Below are 19,073 nucleotides of genomic sequence, written 5' to 3' on the forward strand. Positions count from 1 at the left end.
TTGGGACTCCTTTAGCTCTCTGAGGTTCTGAGGTAAGCTCGTTCCATGTCCCTGACCATGTAGTCTGTGATGGGGTAGCCATCTATACCTATGAGACAAAGAGGGGACACCACAGTAGCAGTGAGTTCCAAAGTTTTGAGTGTTTTCCTTCAGCATGGCTCATGTTGGGCCCTGCATGTGCTAGCCTTGGATGAATTTCTGTATGAGTGTATACTGGGGAAGACCAGTGGAAGATCTGGCCTATCTTTGAGAGCACTGTGGTATGAACTTCAATGTACTTAAGCCGCCCATCCTAAGGCCTGACCTTATAGTTAGGAGGACTTGTGCTATCACAGATCCTGCAGACGGGAAGCAGTTCTGACTGGAGCAGGATAGACGTCATGAGTCTGTGACTTGTAGAGTCCCACAGGGCCCATATGAGGAAGGGCAACATTTTAGTCCATTTGTGCTGCTAAAAGGGAATAACTGAGATGGGATAATTTACAAAGAGAAAAAGTGTATTGGGCTCACAATTCTGCTGACTGGAAGACTGGACATTTGGTGAAAACCTCAGGCTGACCCACTTACAGCAGAAGGTGAAGGGGAGCTGGTATGGTGAGAGAGGGAGCAAGAGAGATGGGAGGGATGCTAGGCCTCTTTTTATCAACCAGCTCTTGGCAAACTCTCATGGGAACTAATAGAGTGAGAACTCACTCCCTCCTCTTCCTCACCCAGGGACATCAATAATCTGTTAATGAGGATTCTGCTCCTATGACCCAAATACTCCCATCAGGCCCCACCTTTAACGCTGGTATCAAATTTCAACAAGAGGCTTGGGAGAGACAAACATCCAACTTATAGCAGGGGGCACATTTGGTTTAATGTTCTGCTGTCACCATCTTGAAATGCCTAATCATTTTGAGTAAGTCAGGTAGCATTTTCATTTTGCACTGTGTTACGTAGCTGGTCTTGGACTGGAGGAAGGGGTGAGCAAGCTAGAATTGCAAACCAATCCTGTGCCAATCAAAACTGGCTAGCTTGCCATTTTTACACCTGTTATGACTTAACAGCCTTGGTATAGGTTCAACTGATTTATTTATTCATTTGGCAAATATTTATTTGGTATCTTCTGTGTACCAGGCACTGTTTTAGGTGCTGGGGTTATAAAAGTGTTAAACAGACAAAATTCCTGCCCTTGCAGAGTTCCCATTTTAATGAAGGAGATTGACTGGGAAGAGGGGCAGGAAATTTTGTGGATGGCAGTGTCAAGTCTAGATACTGTGACCAAAAAAGGCCTCACTGGAAAGGTGACTTTTGAGTAAAGACCTGAGGAAGAAAGAATCTGCAGAAATAGGGGAATGTGGGGAGGAGGGAACATTCCAAGCAGAGAGAGGGGAAAGTGAAAGTTCTGATATGGGACCATGTCTGGTGTGTTTGAAGAACATCAGCATGGCTGAAGTGGGGAGAACAACATGGAGAGTAAAGGTGAGGGGAATCAGATCCTAGAGTCCAGTACGTCATAACAAGGGCGTTGGCTGTTTCTGCAACAGAGTGGGGAGCTGCTTATCACACTTGATCTGGCTTATGTCTTACCAAGACACCCTGGCCTTAATATTGAGGACGGACTAGAGAAAGTCAAGGATAGGAGAAGACTAGTTAACAGGCCACTGCAATCACCTAAAGAAAGTTGAGTGTGGTTTGGGCATTCAAGTGGTTGAATTCTGGCTTTATTTAAATAGAAAGCCAACAAACCAGATGTAGGGTGACAAAAAAGGGTGGAGTCAAAGGAGACACCAAGAGTTTTGGCCTGAGCAAATGGAAGAATGGAGAGAAACTGCTTCACAGAAACTATCAGGGAAAGTCCACTGGGGCAAGTTAAGTTCGAAGTGTCCATTGGTCCTCCAAGTGGAGACATCAAGCAGTCAAGCTCAGGGAATTTTGATCAAAGACATAAATCTGAAGTCCTTAGCATACAGATCATATTTGAATGAATGTAGATAGAAAGTAATTAAAAACATTTTTTTCAAACTTTTAAGGTTTACTGCTATTTAACCTGTTTCAAAATGCCTGTCATCATTACCAACACAGTGAAAAGGCAACATTTCATTTGTGTACAGCATGGGAGAAAATATTTGCAAATAATATATTTGATAGAGGATTAACATCCAGAATATATGTAAAACTTATAAAACTCAAAAGCAAGAAAACCCCAAAAAGTGCAATGAAAAAATGGGCAAAGGACTTGAATAGACATTTTTCCAAAAAAGATATACAAATGGCCAATAAGGACATACCCAACATCACTAATTATAAGGGAAATGCAAATCAAAACTACAATGAGATACCACCTCACAGCCATTAGGATGGTTACTATCAAAACAACAACAAAATATCAAGTGTTGGTGAGGATGTGAAGAAACCGGAACCCTGTGCACTATTGGTGGGAATGTAACATTGTACAGCTGCTACGGAAAACAGAATGGCAGCTTCCCAAAAAATTAAAAACAATTTCCACATGATCCAGCAATTCTACTTCTGGGTACATACTCAAAAGAATTGAAAACAGGGTCTTCAAGAGATATTTGCAGAGTCATGTTCACAGCAGCATTATTCACAATCACTAAAATGTGAAAGTGTCCATTGATAAATGGATGCCCATTCATGGACAATGAATGAATGGATATGCAAAACGTCATATAAACATATAAAAAATATTATTCTACCTTATAAAGGAAGGAAATTCTGACACATGCTACAATATGAATGAATGTCGAGGACATTATGCTAAGTGAAATAAGCCAGTCATAGAAAAGACAAATATATGAGTCTATTGATATGACATAATTATGGAGTACTCTAAATCACAGGCACAGAAAGGAGAATGGTGATTGCCAGGGCCTGGGGAGAGGGAGAAATGGCAAGTTATTTTTTAATGGGTTTAGAGTTTCAGTTTTGCAAGATCAAAGAGTTTTAGAGCTGGGTGGTGGTGATGGTGGCACAAGAATATGAATCTACTTAATATCACTGACCTGTACACTTAAAAATGGTTAAGATGGTAAGTCTTATATGTGTTTTACCACAATTAACAAAAATTGGAAAAAGGTATTTTAAAAATTGGTAATGTAAAACGTTGAAGAAAAATGCCTGCTATCAGTGACATAGGTAGACTCTAGGATATGTGTAAAAAATACCTAAGAACCTGACTGTGAAGTGAAGCAAAAGCTAAGACATGAACACATGAGACAGATGTGTTTTCACTGTGTAGTCTCCAAGACATTGATAAAACAAGAGGGAAAAGTTACACCCATTTAGTTACTTATTTTAAATCATTACTCTGAGTTTAGTTTATCCTAAAACTAGTTCAAATTTTCACATGATTAAGGGTTTTCAGAACAGGAGTAGGCTGGAGAGTCCCTGTAGAACTCTTCTTTCACAGCCCCTTAAATCTTGATTCTAGCTGGCCATTTTCTTGGCTTCCAGCTTTGAGAGAAATAAATCAGAAGCATCTACTTTCTGTTAACCTAATAAGGAGATTTGGAGCCAGAAGGCATTTCATGAGCAACTTCATGCTGAAAAGCCTCCTGGTAATTTATGTCTTCTAACATTTTGAAGTTCCAGTCAATCTGGCCAGCAGACTCTGAAGGAGGAACCTGTTGAGGCATTCCTGGAATCATACTGGAAGGCCTTGTATGGAATTCCTGCTTCAAAGCCGCCTTCTCAAGGGAATCTGTGTCCTCCTGCATGAATATATTCTTCTTCGTGGAAACAGTTTCTGAAGTCAGTTCCTAAACAGAAAACAAAACAGCAAAAAAGTTATTAGAGACTGAGGCACACAAGATGTATGGCAAGAACACAGCATTGCTATTTTCATGCCAGAGACTAAGAACCAAACTGAAATAGACCTGCTTTAACAAAGCATAAAACCAAACCTACAGGATAAGTTGATTCACCAATAATTTAACTGCCTGCCTGAACAAAACCCAACATCTTTTAATGGGAAACAACACAATCTAGACTCCCTATAAAATGTCCTCTACAATGTCCCGAACACAAGTAATAATTACTAGACATGTAAAAAAGTAGAACTATAATCTAGAGGAAAAGTATTCAATAGAAAAAGACCCCAAAATGACACAGATGATGGAATTAACAGACAAGGACTAAAAACAGCCATTATAAATATTTTCACAAATCGAAGGCGGAAGATGGACATAATGTGAAAATTAAGATGTATTAGCAGAGAAAGTGGAAATTATATTTTAGAAACTAAACAGAAATTCTAGAACTGAAAAGTACAATATCTGAAGTGAAAATTTTCACAGAATTCCCAGATAGGCTATTGGGCGTTGCAGAAGAAATGGTCAGTAAACATGAAGATAGATCAGTAGAAATTATCCAAACTGAAGCACACAGGGAGAAAATGATCAGAGCCTCAGTGACCCATGAGACAATATTGAGCAGTGTAATATCCACGTCTCTGGCTGAGGTAGGAATCCTTGGAGATTAGGGTCAACTGACCCCCCCCACTCCAATCTTTGCCTGGAAGGTCCATTCTACGATGAGCCCTATGGGGGGCTCTGCAGGGAGGTTTATGAAATCCTTGTCCACATGGTTTCTGAGACCCTTCTAAACTTCAAAGTATTGGGTCTATGCAGCGAGTATCTGTTGATTCTATAAAGATGTGTTTCTAAAACATTTGTATAGTTTAGATCTTTATAAACAATAGGAGTTTTCTTCTTACTCAGAAAAAAAATTATGGTTTACTTAAAGCTGCGTCTGCTTAATGAAGAGACATCTGTACAAGGATAACCTTTGCCTGATTCAAATTCTACCTCCTCTATGGATAATTTTTTATTCTGATAATTGCATATGATCCCTACCATACATACCAATATGTTTCTATTCCTCTTTTGGCACATCTACTAGATAAGCAGTATTCAATCTGGGGGTACTCAAAGACTTACTAAGGTCTATCCAAGTCACACTGGTTTTTTTTTTTTTAAGCAACTAAGGAAAAAACTGCAAAGCTTTGAGTGTATGCTTATCAGTTCATCAGGTAAACTAGCAGGCCTGCTGAAGTTCCATTCAACCCATCCTGGGTCAGTTTGAAATTGGGTTTCCCAGCACTAGTCACACAAAGTGTGAAAGTGACCAATAGCAAGGAACAGTTTGTAATCCACATGAGTCAGTCAGAAGCCAGAACTTGGAATTGGAATCTTGTCTTTTTGATATACCTCTACCTCTTTGCCCTTTATTTAGCCTTGTTAACGTTTGCTTGGAGAGTAACTCACACCTTAATGTTGTTGCTCTCTCTGGCCAGGTAAACTATTAACCTGGCTTATTTTAGATGGCCCTTGGGTTCTCTTTATTTCCTTCTAACATAGGGAATCAGTTTCCATAAACACAACCTACACATGAGCTCCTTCCTAAGACTGTGAACTTGCACATAGTCTAGGCATTGTACTGGCTGTCATTTCCCATCCTCCCTTACAGTTGCCTACATCGCACACTTGGCAAAAGAATGACATACCATTTGCTTATGTAAATCTTGTTAAGGAATATTGCTGCAGGCTGCAAAACCTCCTCAGTGAAACACAAAAAGTCAATTCAAAATATTGACGTGAGCAAAGTTTTCCTTAACAAAGATACCATAAAACTAGGGTGGAGTTTTGGGAGTCTTCCTTACATATTGTTATTGCCTTATATAGTTCTATTTCTATTAACAGTAAAGCATGGTGTTACAAATAGATTAGCGGTGGGCAGCAAGGTGATGACACATTTTGCTGAATGAGCCTCACCTTTCCCATCTTCAAACAATTGCTTAAAGAATGAATCTTTCCTGAGGGAGAGTTCCCTTAGACTATTGTCAAGCAATAGAATTAAACTATCTTTTGATTTAATTTATTTACAAGACATCCAGACTTTAAAAAGCAAACATAGGGCCTGGCATGGTAGCTCATGCCTATAATCCCAGCACTTTGGGAGGCTGAGGCGGGTGGATCGCGAGGTCAAAAGATCGAGACCATCCTGGTCAACATGGTGAAACCTTGTCTCTACTAAAAATACAAAAATTAGCTGGGCATGGTGGTGCGTGCCTGTAGTCCCAGCTACTCAGGAGACTGAGGCAGGAGAATTGCTTGAACCCAGGAGGTGGAGGCTGTGGTGAGCAGAGATCGTGCCATTGCACTCCAGCCTGGGTAACAAGAGGGAAACTCTGTCTCAAAAAAAAAAAAAAAAAGCAAACATATTATTATGAGGACATTGAGTATATTAGTACAAGTGTAAGTAAGCTTAATATTTTCATATCTTCAAAGTCGGCTTTGGAAGCTAGCAAATGCTAGTGAATTGTAATGGACTGCATTAAAGACTTTAATGCACAGGGTACAGTGACAGTTAAAAAGATGTCAGATGTCAAACCCTACACTGCAATTGAGATAATACTCTATCCAGGTATCTACCACTTTGTAGAAAGCATGGAATGGCATAAGGCATTTTTCAGGAGATTGTGAAAAGAACTGTGGGAGGTAAAAGATATGCTTGTCAGACGGATGAATGCAGAGTTGTCTTCAACTCTTCCAAGTTAACAACTTTCATCTAATATTATACCATCACAGAGGAGGCACCTGAAGTTTCACATAAAAGCAAATAGAATATAATAAATCAAATCCTAAATACTCAGTTAAATATCTGAAGTATGTACTGATAACCATATTTGGTTTCTGAAAAATATTGAATACTACTTAAAAAAGGGCTCAAAGGAGCTTATATAAGAAAATATTTGTTCCAAGTGAATAGATTTTCTTAAAAGTCAGATTTTTAAAACCAGTAACACCAGAGTATTTCCTCAAATCCAGACAAATTTGTCTTTTAACATCTCCTTTTTTCCATTAACAAAGGTTGTCAATAACATAGGTTTATATACAAATACGTGAATATGGAGTGAAAAGTAGGCTACAGGGACCCTTATTGTGCCTTACATTGGGGTTGGGCTAACTTGTGGCCTTCCTGGATTCCATCTTCGGGATGTTTGTGGCTACCCAAAGCTGAGTCCCTTTTCCCTACCTTGTGACACTTTTCACACTTCTGTTGAATCTGATACTCTTCTTGTTTCAGCATTTCTGTCATTTCCATTTCCTTAAGGCTACTGTCATATTCCTCCTGCAGCTGGATCTTCTCTTGCCTATTCTGGGGTGAGGTGACAGAGTCAAATAGGTCAGCACCTGGGGAAGCCTTATAAATGCTGCCCCCCTCACTGGGGACTGACTTGGGTCATGGGTCCTTTGGGTCCGCTGAGTTTCCTCCTGTAACTAGCCTTACTTAGCCTGCTAGTAGCAACAAACCCTTCAACCCCACAGCTCCTCTGAGTTGAAGCCCCACTTCTCTGAGTTAGCCTCCAGGATCCCCACATTTAAGGGATATCTTGCCCTAAGAGCAAGTCAAATAAACCAAGGAACTCCCCGGGCCAGCTCCAGAAACCTGCCTTGTGTCTGGCTTTCAAGGTACTCTGGGAAAGCTGGGCCCTCCCTAAGTCCCAGTGCACATACACACCTCTTCTTTTGCTTTCACTGTTTTCCCATAATGATAAAGCCAGTGAGCCAGGTATTCTATTGGGTCACTTGGCCGAACCTTTGCCACCTCTGCCAGTGCCTGGGCCAGGCAATTTCCAAAGCACCTCTTTAGGTAGTTAGTTTCCATCCTGGGAGCCTGGAAAACATCGAAACAAAGTCACACTATTTTACAAACTTAATCTGATATTAAAAATAGATACATTCTAACCAATTCAGATTTATTTCAGGACAAATATGAGATGTTTCTGGATCATATCATTCCCAAAAGAACCAACAAACACTTACTTGTCAATAGCTCATACATTCAAATGGACTTTTTTTTAAAGCTCTCCAGCTGCACTAGGTCAGACAGTGTGGGTCCTAGGGTTTACCGGGCTTGGGAGGAGTTTGGTACCTTGGTGGTAAGGGTGGCTAAGGCCTCCATTGAACCACACATTTCTGCCCTTGAATAGAGAGAAAATAAATGAGCAGGCAGGAGGTCCAGGGGAGGGGCCCTGAGTACCCAGCAGGCTGTGCTATTATGAGGTTGGAAGCTATAGTCATCTATGACATAGATAAGATAGGCTCATTTATTTCACAGGGGACCATGGAAATGCCCTGGGGAGAAGAGGGAGGGAATATGTTGGCCCTGCAGCTACTACTTGTCAGGAGCTCTGCCAGCACCTGACATGATATTCTATTCTCTATGACTTAAGGATTTGCTATTCATCATATTTCAAGAGCTGGAGGCAAGGTAGCCCAACTCGAGAGTGGCAGGGAATTGTGGCAGTAGGAATGCACATTAAGATAGACCAAGTTCCAGTCCTGATTCTGCCAGTTATTAGCTGTGTGTTCTTCAGCAAGTCATTCAGTCTCTCTTAGCCTTGGTTTCCTCAACTGTAAAACAGAAGTAACAAAAGTATGTAGCTCACAATCATTAGATTAGAGGAGATAATAAACACACATCAGGCACTTAGCCAGGCACAGAGTAAGTGCTTATTACATTATTCTGTGGAGGATTGTGCCATGAAATGACCTAGCACCTGGCCTCCTCCTGGTAAATCCCATATTCCTGAAGTTGACACATTTTAATTCCAAAAGATCCCACCCAGTAATAAAAGCTCAGATCTAGCCTTAAAATTTTCTGGAGGCATTTTTCAATTTGTCTCCTCTAATCCCCATTTCTTAGCTTAAGGAAGAAAAAAACATGTAGACAGATATCCATATCGATGTTATCTGTTCATATCTATCATATGGTTATAGACAAAATATTTCCTAGCTCTCTCCACTGCAAGGGCATAGAAACCAAAACACTTCAGTAGCAATGAGCACACTAAGCATATAAACCTTGCTTGTAAATAGTCTTTGTCACTTAAGAGGAATCAGGACTCCTTGGAGGAATGGCTGATTCCAAGGCTGGGGCAGGACAAGTCTAATGAGCCTGGAACATTTTGTTGTGCCAGAAAGTTAGAACATTCTAAAAAATATAATGGTTGTGGACAGAGGAACCAGCTTAAAGGGCCTCCTATAATCAAATCTGGGGCAGTTTGACCATTAAAATAAATAGCGACTGTAATGGATTATAACTTATGGAAAAAATAAGAATACATGAGTCCATATGAGAATATGTAAGTAGAATAAGAAGGGAGAAGGCAAAGGTCTTTGCTGAAGTAGAATGCCAACTAACAAATGTGGGGAAAATAATGGAGTTTTAAAAAACTGCCATTTCTGGAGGAGGACTCAAGATGGCGCTGTGAGAACAACCCAGGATTGAAGCTCTCGCTGGATGCGCAGAGAGGGTGAGTTGGGGACGCATTTCCAGATGGATCTTAGTTGCCCACAGAACGGGGAAATTCCCAGGTATAAAAGAGACGCGGGACACCAGGCAGAGGCCTAGGCTGGTGTAGCTGGCAGCCGGTGCGGCTGCGGCCCATGCCGGAGCGCAGAGGCGCTCCACAACACTCCATACAAAAGCGCACTGTTACGGGTGCCCTGTTGAACCGGCAAACTGAGACCTGAGAGGGCTGAACTTGAGACTGAACGGGACTTGGACAGTGGGCCAGCCCAGGAAATCCCAGGGAAACAGCGTTTGGGGTAGCGCAGTGCGACAAACAAAACGGCGATTCCAAACGCTCCCAGTGAGGAGGTTTTCTTAAAGCGCAGCTCCGTGGGGGAGGGGCGTCCGCCATTACCAAGGCAATCAGCCCCTACTGAGGTACACGCCCATTGCTGACGCAGCCTGCTGTTGCCGAGGCAACCCGGTACAACAGAGAGACTCCGCCACAGGGCATAGCCCGTGGCAACAAGGCGGAGACCGAAGCAGAAGGGCAGAGCCTGCAGCAACAGGGCAAACCTCACACCAGCAGGGCGGAGCCTCGGCAGGCAAAAAGTGACTAGACTGCCTCCTAGCTGGGCAGGACAGCGAGGCGGACACTCACAAGGAAAGCCCCAACCCCCCCCCAGACAGAGCATCTGAGAAAAAAAGGGTTTTTTTATGAGTTATGTTGCAGCAGAATTAAACATAGCAGCCTAACAGCCCTGAATGAACAACAGAGCTCACAGCTCAGCACTTGAGCTCCTACAAAGGATAGACTGTCTCCTCAAGCAGCTCCCTGACCCCTCTATATCCAAAAGACTGACATTTGGCAGGCATCATTCTTGGACAAAGATAGCAGAAAAAGAAACTGGTAGCATCCCTCACTGTTCCGCAGCTGCTATAGATGTACCCCAGACAAGCAGGGCCTGGAGTGGACCTCAGCAGTCGTACAGCGAAGGGGCTAGACTGGTAGAAGGAAAACCAAGTAACAGAAATAATTCATCATCAACAATCTGGGTGTCCACTCAGAGACCCAATCGAAAAGTCAGCAACTACACAGACGACAGGTGGATAAATCCACAAAGATGGGAAGAAACCAGCGCAAAAAGGAGGAAAACACCCGAAACCAGAACACCTCGCCTCCTAGAAAGGACCAAAACTCCTCACGAGCAAGGGAACAAAGATGGATGGAGAATGACTGTGACGAAATGACGGAATTAGACTTCAGAAGGTGGATAATGAGAAACTTTTGTGAGCTAAAAGAACATGTTTTAAATCAACGTAAAGAAACTAAGAACCTTGAAGAAAGATTTGAGGAAATGATAACAAGCATGGATACCTTAGAGAGGAATATGAATGAATTAAAGGAGCTGAAAAACACAATATGAGAACTTCGTGAAGCATGCACAAGTTTCAATAGCCGAATTGACCAAGCAGAAGAAAGAATATCAGAAGTCGAAGATCAACTCAATGAAATAAAACGAGAAACCATGATCAGAGAAAAAAGCGCAAAAAGGAATGAACAAAGTCTCCAAGAAATGTGGGACTATGTGAAGAGACCTAACCTACGTTTGATAGGCGTACCGGAAAGGGACGAAGAGAATGAATCCAAGCTGGAAAATACTCTTCAGGACATTATCCAGGAAAATTTCCCCCACCTAGCAAGACAGGCCAACACGCAATTGCAGGAAATACAGAGAACACCACAAAGATATTTGGCAAGAAGAGCAACCCCAAGGCACATAATCGTCAGATTCGACAAAGTTGAAATAAAGGAGAAAATTCTAAGGGCAGCCAGAGAGAAAGGTCGGGTCACCCACAAAGGGAAGCCCATCAGACTCACAGCAGATCTCTCGGCAGAAACTCTACAAGCCAGAAGAGAGTGGGGGCCAATATTCAACATCCTTAAAGAAAAGAACTTTCAACCCAGAATTTCATATCCAGCCAAACTGAGCTTCAGAAGTGAAGGAAAAATAAAATCCTTTGCAAACAAGCAAGTACTCAGAGATTTTGTCACCACCAGGCCTGCTTTACAAGAGCTCCTGAAAGAGGCACTACACATAGAAAGGAACAACCAGTACCAGCCATTCCAAAATCACACTAAATGCTAAAGAGCATCAACATAATGAAGAATCTACAACAACTAACAGGCAAAACAGCCAGCTAGCATCAAAATGGCAGTATCAAATTCACACATAACAATATTAACCCTAAATGTAAATGGACTAAATGCACCAATCAAAAGCCACAGACTGGCAAATTGGATAAAAAGCCAAAACCCATCAGTGTGCTGTATCCAGGAAACCCATCTCACATGCAAGGATACACAAAGGCTCAAAATACAGGGATGGAGGAAGATTTACCAAGCAAATGGAGAGCAAAAGAAAGCAGGAGTTGCAATTCTCATCTCTGATAAAATAGACTTTAAAGCAACAAAGATCAAAAGAGACAAAGAAGGCCATTACATAATGGTAAAAGGATCGATACAACAAGAAGAGCTAACGATCCTAAACATATATGGACCCTATACAGGAGCACCCAGATACATAAGGCAAGTTCTTAACGACTTGCAAAGAGACTTAGACTCCCACACAATAATAGTGGGAGACTTTAACACTCCACTGTCAATATTAGACAGATCAACCAGACAGAAAATCAACAAGGATATCCAGGGCTTGAACTCAGACCTGGAGCAAGCAAACCTGATAGACATTTACAGAACTCTCCACCCCAAATCCACAGAATATACATTCTTCTCAGCACCACATCACACCTACTCAAAAATTGACCACATAATTGGAAGTAAAGCACTGCTCAGCAAATGCAAAACAACTGAAATCATAACAAACAGCCTCTCAGACCATAGTGCAAGCAAGTTAGACTCAGAATTCAGAAACCGACACAGAACCACACAGCTTCATGGAAACTGAACAACTGGCTCTTGAATGTTGACTGGATAAACAAGGAAATGAAAGCAGAAATAAAGAAGTTCTTCGAAACCAATGAGAACGAAGACACAACATGCCAGAATCTCTGGGACACATTTAAAGCAGTCTCTAGAGGAAAGTATATAGCAATAAGTGCCCATATGAGAAGAATGGAGAGATCCAAAATTGACACCCTATCGTCAAAATTGAAAGAGCTAGAGGAGCAAGATAAAAAAAAACTCAAAACCCAGCAGAAGACAAGAAATAACTAAGATCAGAGCTGAACTGAAGGAGATTGAGACACGAAAAACCCTCCAAAAAATCAATAAATCCAAGAGCTGGTTTTTTGAAAAGATCAACAAAATAGACAAACCACTAGCCAGATTGATTAAAAAGAAAAGAGAGAACAACCAAATAGAGGCAATAAAACATGATAAAGGGGAAATCACCACAGATTCCACAGAAATTCAAACCATCATCAGAGAATATTACAAACAACTCTATGCACATAAACTAGTAAACTTGGAAGAAATGAATAAATTCCTGGACTCCTGTGTCCTCCCAAGCCTAAACCAGGAGGAAGCTGAAACTATGAATAGACCAATAACAAGGGCAGAAGTTGAGGCAGCAATTAAGAGCCTACCACACAAAAAAAGCCCAGGTCCAGACGGGTTCACAGCCGAATTCTACCAGACACACAAAGAGGAGCTGGTACCATTTCTTCTGAAACTATTCCAAATAATCCAAAAAGAGGGAATCCTTCCCAAATCATTCTATGAGACCAATATCATCCTGATACCAAAACCCGGCAGAGACCCAACAAGAAAAGAAAACTTCAGGCCAATATCCATGATGAACATAGATGCAAAAATCTTCAATAAAATATTGGCAAGCCGATTGCAACAGCAAATCAAAAAACTTATTCATCATGATCAAGTAGGATTCATCCCGGGGATGCAAGGCTGGTTCAACATACGCAAGTCTATAAACGTAATTTACCACATAAACAGAACCAAAAACAAAAACCACATGATTATCTCAATTGATGCAGAGAAGGCATTTGACAAAATTCAACAGCCCTTTATGCTAAAAACCCTCAATAAACTCGGTATCGATGGAATGTATCTCAAAGTAATAAAAACTATTTATGACAAACCAACAGCCAATATCATACTGAATGGGCAAAAACTGGAAGCATTCCCTTTGAAAGCCGGCACTAAACAAGGATGCCCTGTGTCACCACTCCTATTCAATATAGTACTGGAAGTTCTAGACACAGCAATCAGGCAAGAAAAAGAAATAAAGGGTATTCAAATAGGAAAGGTGGAAGCCAAATTGTCTCTATTTGCAGACGACATGATAGTATACCTACAAGACCCCATCGCCTCAGCCCCAAAACTCCTGAAACTGATAAGCAACTTCAGCAAAGTCTCAGGATATAAAATCAATGTGCAAAAATCACAAGCATTCCTCTACACCAATAACAGACTTAAAGAGAACCAAATCAAGAACGAACTGCCATTCACAATTGCTACAAAAAGAATAAAATACCTTGGAATACAACTCACAAGGAACGTAAGGGACCTCTTCAAGGAAAACTACAAACCACTGCTCAACGAAATCAGAGAGGACACAAACAGATGGAGAAACATTCCACGTTCATGGTTAGGAAGAAATATCGTAAAAATGGCTATACTGCCCAAAGTAATTTACAGAATCAATGCTATACCCATCAAACTACCATTGACTTTCTTCACAGAACTGGAAAAAACCACCTTGAACTTCATATGGAACCAAAAGAGAGCCCGCATAGCCAAGTCAATTCTAAGCAAAAAGAACACAGCGGGGGGCATCACACTACCGGATTTCAAACTATACTATAAGGCTACAGTAATCAAAACAGCATGGTACTGGTACCAAAACAGAGATATAGACCAATAGAACAGAACAGAGGCATCAGAGGCAACACAACATAGCTACAACCATACAATCTTTGATAAACCTGACAAAAACAAGCAATGGGGAAAGGATTCCCTGTTCAACAAATGGTGCTGGGAAAACTGGCTAGCCATGTGCAGAAAGCAGAAACTGGACCCCTTCCTGACACCTTACACTAAAATTAACTCCAGATGGATTAAAGACTTAGACATAAGACCTGGCACCATAAAAACCCTAGAAGGAAATCTAGGCAAAACCATCCAGGACATAGGAGTAGGCAAGGACTTCGTGAACAAAACACCAAAAGCATTGGCAACAAAAGCCAAAATAGACAAATGGGACCTAATCAAACTCCACAGCTTCTGCACAGCAAAAGAAACAGTCTCTAGTGTGAATCGGCAACCAACAGAATGGGAAAAAAATTTTGCAGTTTACCCATCTGACAAAGGGCTGATATCCAGAATTTACAAAGAACTCAAACAGATTTACAGGAAAAAAACAACCAAGCCCATTCAAAATTGGGCAAAGGATATGAACAGACACTTTACGAAAGAAGACATATATGAGGCCAACAATCATATGAAAAAATGCTCATCGTCACTGGTCATCAGAGAGATGCAAATCAAAACCACATTGAGATAGCATCTCACGCCAGTTAGAATGGCGATCATTAAAAATATCTGGAGACAACAGATGCTGGAGAGGATGTGGAGAAAAAGGAACACTTTTACACTGTTGGTGGGAGTGTAAATTAGTCCAACGATTGTGGAAGACAGTGTGGCGATTCCTCAAGGCCTTAGAAATAGAAATTCCATTTGACCCAGCAATCCCATTACTGGGTATATATCCAAAGGACTATAAATCGTTCTACTGTAAGGACACATGCACACGAATGTTCATTGCAGCTCTGTTTACAATAGCAAAGACCTGGAATCAACCCAAATGCCCATTGATGATAGACTGGATTGGGAAAATGTGGCACATATACACCATGGAATATTATGCAGCAATCAGAAATGATGAGTTCGTGTCGTTTGTAGGGACATGGATGAATCTGGAGAACATCATTCTCAGCAAACTGACACAAGAACAGAAAATGAAATACCGCATATTCTCACTCATAGGCAGGTGATGAAAAATGAGAACACATGGACACAGGGAGGGGAGTACTGAACACTGGGGTCTATTGGGGGGAAAAGGGGAGGGCCAGTGGGAGGGGGCGGTGGGGAGGGATAGCCTGGGGAGAAATGCCAAATGTGGGTGAAGGGGAGAAAGCAAACAAAACACACTGCCATGTGTGTACCTATGCAACTGTATTGCATGCTCTGCACATGTACCCCAAAACCTAAAATGCAATTAAAAAAAAAACTGCCATTTCCTCATTACCATAGTATAATTGAATCAAGGTGTGAGTCATTGAGTGCTAAACCTCGGTGAACATTTGACAAGGAATAAGATATATGTATAGTCTCAGAGTTTCTTCTCACAAATTAAGTATTTATTCCAAAGGAAATACAGAAATTTTACAGTGGCACAACCTGGCCAACACAACCTTAAACAAGTAATCCAAATAAACATCCAATAAAGGGACAAAGTGACATCAAGTGCCTCCTGATGTGATGCACTTCTTACGGTACATAAAACATTTCTGTGGATTTCTGCCTAAAATGCAGTATTTGAATCTAATTGAGGAAACATCAAATAAATCCAAAGCAAGAGACAGTCTGCAACTACCTTGTACTCTTAAAAATGTTGAGGTTATTTAAAAAAGAGTTAACTGTTATAGATCAAAGGAGAGTGAACAGCTATAATAACTACATGCAACACATGACTCTAGATTGTATCTTGACAAGAAAAAAGAATTTGGCTGGGCATGGTGGTGCACGCATGTAATCCCAGCACTTTGGGAGGCTGAGGCAGGAGGATCACTTGAGCTCAGGGTTTGAGACCAGCCTGGACAACATGGCAAAACCCTGTCTCCACAAAAAATACAAAAATTAGCAAGGCATGATGGTACACACCTGTAGTACTTAGGGGGACTGTACTTAGCAGGGCTGAGGTGAGAGGATAACAAGCCCAGGAGGCTGAGGCTGCAGTGAGTCAAGATCTCGCCACCGCACACCAACCGGTGACAGAGTGAGGCACTGTCTGAAAAAAAAAAGAAAGAAAGAAGGAAAGAAAAGAAAAAAGAATTCTATAAAGGTCATTGTTAGGAAAATTACATGAATTGAATGTGAATTGTAGATTATGTGATATAATTTATCCACATTAAATTTCTTGATTTTGAATAATGGAAATATAAGTAAGAGAATGTCCTTGTTCTAGGGCTGAATAATGGCTCCCAGATGTGTCCATGTCCGAATACCTGGAACCTATGAATATTTCACTTTAAATGGCAAAAGGGACTTTGTAAATGTGATTAAATTATAAGGATCTTGAGGTAGGGGGATTATCTGAGTAGGAACAATGTTATCACAGGCGTCTCTAAGAGGGACACAGTACGGTCAGACAGGGAAGGTGATGACAGAGTCAAGGGAGAAAAGGCGATGTGATTCAGGGCCTTGAGCCAAGGATATCCTCTAGAAGCTGGAAGAGGCAAGAAAACAGATTCTCCCCAGAGCCTCCTGAGGAACTAGCTCTGCTGGCACTTTGGTTTTAGCCCAGTAAGATTCACTTTGGAATTCTGACTCCAAGATCTGTAAGGGAATAAAACAAAAAAGCTGAGTGGGGTAGTGAACGAGGGTGGGGACAGAGGTGGGTGGTGTCTCCTGCCAATCTATGCAGCCCACTTGAACCAATGCACTTGGATAGACAACCTTCTACACTCCTCCTCTTACGCAAACCTGGTCTGATGAGATGACCAGCAGCATTCCATCACCTGGGGACTTGTGGAGATGCAGAATCTCAGGTCCCACCCCACCTCACAGATTTAGAGCCTACATGTTAATAAAATCCCCAAGTGACTTGTAGTTACCGATCTACTTTGCCTGGATCACTGTAGAACTGTCCTTCCCAGAAGGCAGAATCACCAGCTCTGCATTCTCTGGTCATCGGGTGGCTCCCAAAAATGTCACTGCTTGCATGTGGCAAGCCGTATTGGCATACCTACACCTGCTCTAAATTGCCCATTTTCAACAATGATCTGAATGAAATGTGTTGGTCAAACAGTTACTAAGATATGGTGCAGACAGTAGAGCAAGGATACAGCCACAATGTGAGGGCTGGTGGGGAAGAAGTCAAGAGGATGCTTTTTATTTATTTTTTCAAATTTTTGAGACAGAGCCTTGCTCTGTCACCGAGGTTGGTGTGCAGTGGCGCAGTCTTGGCTCACTGTAATCTCTGCCTCCTGGGTTCAAGCGATTCCAAGGAGCTGGAATTACTGTCTTAGCCTCCCAAGGAGCTGGGATTACAGGTGTGTGCTACCACACCCAGCTAATTTTTGTATTTTTAGTAGAGAAGGGGTTTCGCCATGTTGGCCAGGCTTGTCTCGGATTCCTGACCTCAGGTGATCCACTCGCCTCGGCCTACCAAAGTGCTAGGATTACAGGGGTGAGCCTCCGCGCCTGGCCAAAGGGGTGCCTATTAAAGCCCACTCAGACCAACTTAGGGTACACTCACCAGTAGGGGGAGAGGTTATTTTTCTGTGTTTCCCAGAGCTCCCCTGAGAGTGTGCTTACACTGTTCCTGACCTTGCACTCAGTAGGCAAGGTAATAAGGATGGGGTTGTCTTTGTTCACTCTACACCGCTGGTGCTTGGCACACTAGGAGCTCAGTAAATACTTCTTGGCTTCTTCATTAGGGTTCTGACGCCTGTGCTCATGCTTCCCTTTGATTTTTCAGCGTCCACTCTGGCACTTACTATCTCAACTAACGTCTAAGACCTCTCTTGCCTGGCACTGCCCTGCCCATAAGTTGAAACAGAGCACGGGAAAGGTTAGTACATGCACAGACGACTAGGCCAGGGAAGATTGCAAGGGCTTGGACCTGGCGAAGTTTGGACAACATCCCGGAGGTGGGGGGCCCGAGTTGGTTCTGAAAGGAACCCAACAGAGGTCACCAGCAAGAGCAAAGGTACGCCGTTGTGAAACTGCCAGGCTATTAGCAGCTTGCAGTGACGGTCTTCCGGCGACTCTGGAAGGCCCTTCTCCTATTGACTGCCCTTCCTGGCACCTCCTCAAAGCCTCCCCACCCCTTCGTCTCTCCCAGAGCCTGCCGACCAGGGTCCCTTGCTCTTTTCTGCACCCCAACTCCTCCAGGTTTCTGTCTTGCAAATCTCCTCGGCTCACCCACATGCGCGCTGCCGCAAACGCCTTTCCTAGACCCTCGCGCGCACACCCCGCTCCAGCGTCCCCACTTCTCTCTCCTACGCGCCCCCTCCTCCCTGGCCCTGCCTCCTCGAGCAAGCCGCTTCCCTCTGCAGTGCTCCCTTCTTGCATTCCACCTCCTCTCTGCCTGCTGCCCCCTCGTGGGCGCTCTCCCTCCTGCACACCCACTCTTCTCTGCCGCAGGCCACTCTCCTGCACGGCCCCTCCTCTCTGCTGCGCGCCCCCACTCCTGAACACCCGTCCTCTCTGGCCCCCATCCCCTCGCGCGCGCCCCTGCTTCACAACCCCTTCACTCTGCCGCGCGCCCCCCGCACGCCCTGTCCACTCTGCCCCGCGCCCCGACTCCTGCTCGCCCCCTCCTCTCTGCAGCGCGACCCCCCACCCCCAGCCCCCTTCTCTCTGCAGTGCGTTCCCCCTTCTCCGCCCATGCGCGCCCTCAGCTCACCGGTCCGCGCGCCCCTCTCACTTTGCGGCGCCTACCAGGGTTCCTGCGGCACGCGCTCTCGTTGCCCGGCAACGGGACGCGGCTCTCGGGTGGCTA

At 43.0% G+C, this 19,073-nt stretch overlaps 1 protein-coding gene across 3 annotated transcripts; it reads right to left on the bottom strand.

Moving 5' to 3' along the window:
* Positions 1-1,070: 1,070 nt before the first annotated feature.
* Positions 1,071-19,037, bottom strand: DYDC2 (DPY30 domain containing 2). Of its 3 annotated transcripts, XM_035267840.3 has the most exons (5): positions 18,978-19,037; positions 16,229-16,355; positions 7,528-7,683; positions 7,042-7,164; positions 1,071-3,764 (listed from the first exon to the last, which is right to left on the bottom strand). In XM_035267840.3, the coding sequence occupies exons 3-5, from the start codon at positions 7,672-7,674 to the stop codon at positions 3,501-3,503; spliced, it is 534 nt and encodes a 177-aa protein (XP_035123731.1). In that variant the 5' UTR covers positions 7,675-7,683; positions 16,229-16,355; positions 18,978-19,037; the 3' UTR covers positions 1,071-3,500. The 3 variants fall into 3 exon arrangements, with proteins under 3 accessions (XP_035123731.1, XP_035123732.1, XP_035123733.1); XM_035267841.3 differs by lacking the exon at positions 16,229-16,355; XM_035267842.3 differs by lacking the exons at positions 16,229-16,355; positions 18,978-19,037 and adding an exon at positions 7,833-8,047.
* Between the last annotated feature and the right edge of the window lie 36 nt (positions 19,038-19,073).

Source organism: Callithrix jacchus, chromosome 12 (assembly GCF_049354715.1).
Source record: "Callithrix jacchus isolate 240 chromosome 12, calJac240_pri, whole genome shotgun sequence".
Classification (NCBI taxonomy): domain Eukaryota; kingdom Metazoa; phylum Chordata; class Mammalia; order Primates; family Cebidae; genus Callithrix; species Callithrix jacchus.